This window comes from Otolemur garnettii, unplaced genomic scaffold (assembly GCF_000181295.1).
Source record: "Otolemur garnettii isolate 467f Iridium unplaced genomic scaffold, OtoGar3 scaffold00031, whole genome shotgun sequence".
NCBI lineage: Eukaryota > Metazoa > Chordata > Mammalia > Primates > Galagidae > Otolemur > Otolemur garnettii.
In genome coordinates, this window is record NW_003852426.1 from 7205542 (window position 1) to 7210964 (window position 5423).

At 40.1% G+C, this 5423-nt stretch overlaps 1 protein-coding gene across 3 annotated transcripts in view; it reads left to right on the plus strand.

Moving 5' to 3' along the window:
• Positions 1-5423, plus strand: part of KCTD20 (potassium channel tetramerization domain containing 20) — a 27343-nt gene that overhangs the window by 9785 nt on the left and 12135 nt on the right. For 2 of the 3 annotated variants that reach the window (XM_023512916.1, XM_012804894.2), the window contains one exon: positions 3190-3463. In XM_023512916.1, the coding sequence (XP_023368684.1) occupies positions 3190-3463 (274 nt within the window). The remainder of the gene's footprint in view (positions 1-3189; positions 3464-5423) is intronic. The other variant, XM_023512917.1, reaches the window with a different exon arrangement.

Below are 5423 nucleotides of genomic sequence, written 5' to 3' on the forward strand. Positions count from 1 at the left end.
AAAAAAAAAAAAAAAAAAATCAATCAATTGGCTTAAGCTGCATATTACAGTTACATAAAGTTGAGCTTCAGTAAATCCCCACTCATTTAATCAGTCTAGCACGTCTAACTTGGTGGTATTGGTATAAGAAAAACACTCACAGGTTTGAAGTCAGAAGACATATTCAAAATCTAGCTCATCTACTTACTAACTGTAACCATGAATAAGATTCTTAATCTTTCTGAGCCCTGATTCTTAATCTTGAAAACAAGGATATTCTTCCTATCTAGCAAGGCTGGTAGATTAATGAGTTAATTGATAGGAAAGCTCCTTATAAACTGTTAGGTTATTTCTAACCTTTACTAAAAAATCACAGCAATAATAGCAACTACCATTTATTGAGCATGCACTGTACTAGTGAACTTCATGAACTTCATATACATTCTTTAGATCAGGAATGGCAAACTGTGGTCAAATCTGACTACCTGTTTTTGTAAACAAAATGTTATTAAAACACAGCCATCATGTCCATTTGCTTATTTATTGTCTATGGCTGCTTTCTTGCCATAAGTGGCAGAGACTGTGACCCACAAAGCCTAAAATACTTACTTTCTGGCTCTTTGTGGAAAGTTTGCTGATCCCTACTCTAGATTAATCCTCACACCTACTATTCTTGTTTTGCAGATGAGGAAACTGAAACTTAAAAAGCTTAGATCATCAGTGGTTAGGGTGCTGGCCACATGTACCAGGGCTGGTGGGTTCAAACCCGCCCGGGCCGGCTAAACAACGATGACAACAACAAAAAATAGCCAGACATCTTGCCGAGCACCTATAGTCCTAGCTACTTGGGAGGTTGAGGCAAGAGAATCGCTTAAGCCCAGGAGTTTGAAGGTGCTGTGAGCTGTGATGCTACTGCGCTCTAATGAGGGTTGACATAGTGAGACTCTGTCTCAAAAAAAAGGAAAGCTTAGATCAAAAAAAGAAAAAGAAAGATCAAAGAGAAAGCTTAGTTTCCTCATCTGTGAACTTGCCCAGGTTCACACTGCTAGGAGGTAGTAGGTTGGGATTTAAATCTATGTCTTTCTGACCAGGCAGTGTTTTATTTATATATTATATAAATAAGTAGATTTATAGATTACTCTCTCTCTCTGTCTCTCAACTGACAGAAAAGAATGTGGCTGCCACCCTAGAGTGCATCTTTAGGGAGAACTAATGCAGTGAGTCTCTTTTCCTGCTTACCCAATTAAGGAGGGCTTCTTTGGGTTTGGGAATTAGCCCAGTTTAATTGCTTCATTGTTGGGAAATGAAGCATTCTAAAGAATTAAATTAGGGCTCGGCGCCTGTGGCTCAACCGGCTAAGGCGCCAGCCACATACACCTAAGGTGGCGGGTTCGAATCCCCAGCCCGGACCCGCCAAACAACAATGACGGCTGCAACCAAAAGATAGTCGGGCGTTGTGGCGGGCGCCTGTGGTCCCAGCTACTTGGGAGGCGGAGGCAGGAGACTCTCTTGAGCCCAGGAGTTGGAGGTTGCTGTGAGCTGTAATGCCATGGCACTCTGCCCAGGGGGACAGCTTGAGGCTCTGTCTCAAAAAAAAAAAAAAAAAAAAAAGAATTAAATTAGTACTTCAGGTACATGTTTTACATCAAATGTGAAAGGCTATCCTGGTAATTGAAGTGTTTCTTGCTACAAGCTTGTCTATGAATTGCATGGAAGTTAGCTCTTGGTGTGGGCGTGCAAACATGAGACCACATTGGAAATTTATCAGAAGCTGTGGAATGTAAATTCTAAATAGATTTTTGTTTCCTTTTATCTATAAGCAAATGGGGAAAAAATTCAGGTCCTCTAACTAACAATTTATTTGTTTGTATGAGTGCAGGAAATCAAACTATATTTCCAGAGGTCGTTGACAGTAATTATGTTCATGAATAATTATATACAAATTTAAAAAACAGGTGGAAGTGAGACCTGTTGTATCTAAAAACTTTATTTTTTTCAAGAAAGGGCCTGAAGAATAGGTAGGAAAAGATTAACAGAGCTTGCCAAATCTGGATGATGGGATATACTTATTAAGTCTGTGCTTCTGTATGTTTAAAATGTTTTATTTAAAACCTTTTTCTTTTTTACATTAAAATAGACCACCTTTTTTTCTTTTTGAGAACTCTCTAGTAATCTTTTTGTAAATATTTACTACTGATTGTCTCTTGTATACTTCCAGAGTTCATATATTTAGTTTTAAGCCTAATTTGTATTGTGTTGTATTGTATACTTCTTTTTTTTTGAGACAGTCTCAGTTTGTCACATTGGGTAGAATGCTGTGGCATCATAGCTCACAGCAACCTTAAACTCTTGGGCTCAAGCAATTCTCTTGCCTCAGCCTCCTGAATAGCTGGAACTACAGGTGCCCGTCTCAACACCCAGCTATTTTTGGAGATGGGGTCTGCCTTTTGCCCAGCTTGGGCTTGAACTCCTAAGCGCAAGCAATTCATCTGCCTCGGCCTCCCAAAGTGCTAAGATTGCAGGTGTGAGCCACTGTGCCCGGCCCCCACAAATACGTCAAAATTGCTCAGGGAAATCCAATATGAGTCTCGTATTTCTTTTTCATTCCCTTTCTTTCTTTTCTTTTTTTTTTTTTTTTGAGACAGTCTCAAGCTGTCGCCCTGGGTAGGGTGCCATGGTGTCACAGCTCACAGCAACCTCAAACTCTTGGGCGTAAGTGATTCTTTTGCCTCACCCTCCCAAATAGCTGGGCCCACCACAATGCCCTGTTAGTTTTTGGTTGCAGTTGTCATTGCTGTTTTAGCTGGCATGGGCCGGGTTTGAACCCTCCACCCTTGGTGCATGTGCCCAGCCATAACCACTGTGCCACAGGCGCCGAGTCTCTTGTTGTTTTTTAATACAAGTTTTTTTTGTTTTTTTTTTAAGAGACAGAGTCTCACTTTGTCACCCCTGGTAGAGTGCCGTGGTGTCACAGTTCGCAGCAACCTCCAGCTCCTAGGCTTAGGTGATTCTCTTGCTTCAGCCTCCCGAGTAACTGGGACTACAGGCGCCCACTACAACGCCTGGCTATGTTGTTGTTTTTAAAATGTGCTCTAGGGAAGAATTTTTGCCTGTGAACATCTAAAAGCTTGTTTTTTTGTTTACTTGTTTTAAAGAAGACAGAGTTATTCTGCTCTCAAGTTATTTTGGTTTCTTTGTATGTTCTTTTAGACCTTTCACTTGACCATACCTCTCAGCCAGCAAATCCTCAGTTCTCTCACATAATGCCACTTCCTGAAGACATCAAAGGCTCTTGCTTCCAAAGTGGGAATAAACGGAACCATGAACCCTTTCTTCTTCCAGAAAGATTTGGAAACAGCAGTATAGGCTTTGGCAGTAACCCTCATTCCCAGGCTCCAGAGAAAGTGACACTTCTTGTAGATGGCACACGTTTTGTTGTGAATCCACAGATTTTCACTGCTCATCCAGATACCATGTTGGGAAGGTAAGTGATGATAATTTTCTTCAAAATTTGCTGTGTTCTCTAAAAATAGAAATACTTGCTGTTTATTTTGCATTAGATATGGAAATAAGAAGTATTGCATTGCCTGTTTTTCCACCTTCATAGTTTTGTGAAAAAGGGAGAGCTACCTGGTATGTGTTGGTGAAAAGTATTAGTATACTTCATTTATGAAGCCAGTATAGTGAAATGAGCCTCCACAAAAGTGTAAAATCTAGTTGAACTATTACAAAAAAGTTTACTGAACCTAATTCTGTATTCCTCTTATAAATTCACTCAAAAGTCATGTTTTGGGCTGGGCATAGTAGTTTGCACCTATAATCCCATCACTTTGAGAGGTGGAGGCAGGAAGATCACTTGAGGCCAGGAGTTCATGACAACATAGCCTGGGCAACATAGTGAGATCCTGTCTTGGTTTAAAAAAAAAAAATTATCCGGCTGTGGTGGTGTGTGCCTCTGTAGTGTCAACTATTTGAGAGACTGAGACAGGAAGATCTGTTGAGCCCAGAAGTTGGAGGCTGCAGTGAGCTATGATTGTGCCAATGCATTCCAGCTTGGGTGATAATGATAGACCTTGCCTCAAAAAACAAACAACTTTTTTTGAGTTCCACAGGTCAGAGATGTTGGGGGGTGGTTAAAGTGAGACCTAAGTTGTGTTCTTTTTTTTTTTTTTTTTTAAATAGAAAATAGACTTAGGCCGGGCACAGTGGCTCACGCCTGTATCTTAGCACTCTGGGAGGACAAGGTGGGTAGATTGCTTGAACTCATAGGTTCAAGACCAGCCTAAGCCAGAGCAAGACCTCATCTCTAAAAATAGCTGGGTGTTGTGTTGAGCACCTGTAGTCCCAGTTACTTAGGAGGCTGAGGCAAGAGAATCGCTTGAGTTCAAGAGCTGGAGGTTGCTGTTAGCTATGATGCCAAGGCACTCTACTGAAGGCAACAAAGTAAGAAAATAGACAAAGTTCCACATGACACAAGAAAAAAACCATTTTACTGAAAACATTTTGCTTGCCATCTATTGCCACTTTAATCTTTGGCAATAGATGCTATGCTGTTATTTTCTGATCCTTCCAGTATTAAAGTTTCTTGAAATGGAATCTTTATATGTAGCTATTTTGTTGTTTCACAGTTGCTCTTCTTGTTCTTCATAGTCCATTCTTTGTGCCACTTCATTCAGACTTATACTACTCTCAGAATCTCTAGATCTCAGATTTTTAGAGTTAGAATCTAGGAAATGAAAATAGCCTGCTAAGGAGGAGTATTGTCCAGGAAGTAGCCTTGGAGCCTGGGCTGGTACTTAAGAGATTCTCTTTCTGGCCAAACATAGACTTAACCTGAGGAAGTCCAACTTGGGATATGAGTAAAAATAATAATAATGATAGTATGTTTGTAGGTTTGGAGATGGGGTCTGCCTTTTGTAGCTTTTAAGGATTTTTCATCTACTCTTATATTGTTTAAAGATCTAACCTTAGGACTTTGAACAAATTTGAACTAAACTAGAAATCAGAATGGATCATACTAATTTGCTGATTTCTAGCTAAATGGAATCCAGCTGTTCAAATAATGTATACCACATATGTTTACTTATTTTTTATTTTATTTTATTTTTTGAGACAGAGTTTCACTCTGTTGCCCTGGGTAGAGTGCTGTGGTGTCATAGCTCACAGCAACCTCTAACTCTTGGGCTCAAGCGATCCTCTTGTGTCATCCTCCTGAGTAGCTGGGATTATAGGTGTCTGCCACAACACCCATCTAGTTTTTCCATTTTTAGTAGACATGAAGTCTCTCTCTGACTCAGGCTGGTCTTGAACGTCTGAGCTTAGGCAGTCTACCTTCCTTGGCTTCCCAGAGTGCTAGGATTATAGGCAGTATGAGCTACCGTGCCCAGCTACCACATACATTTAAACATAACATTCACAGTAAAGCATTTTTTTTTTTTTTTTTT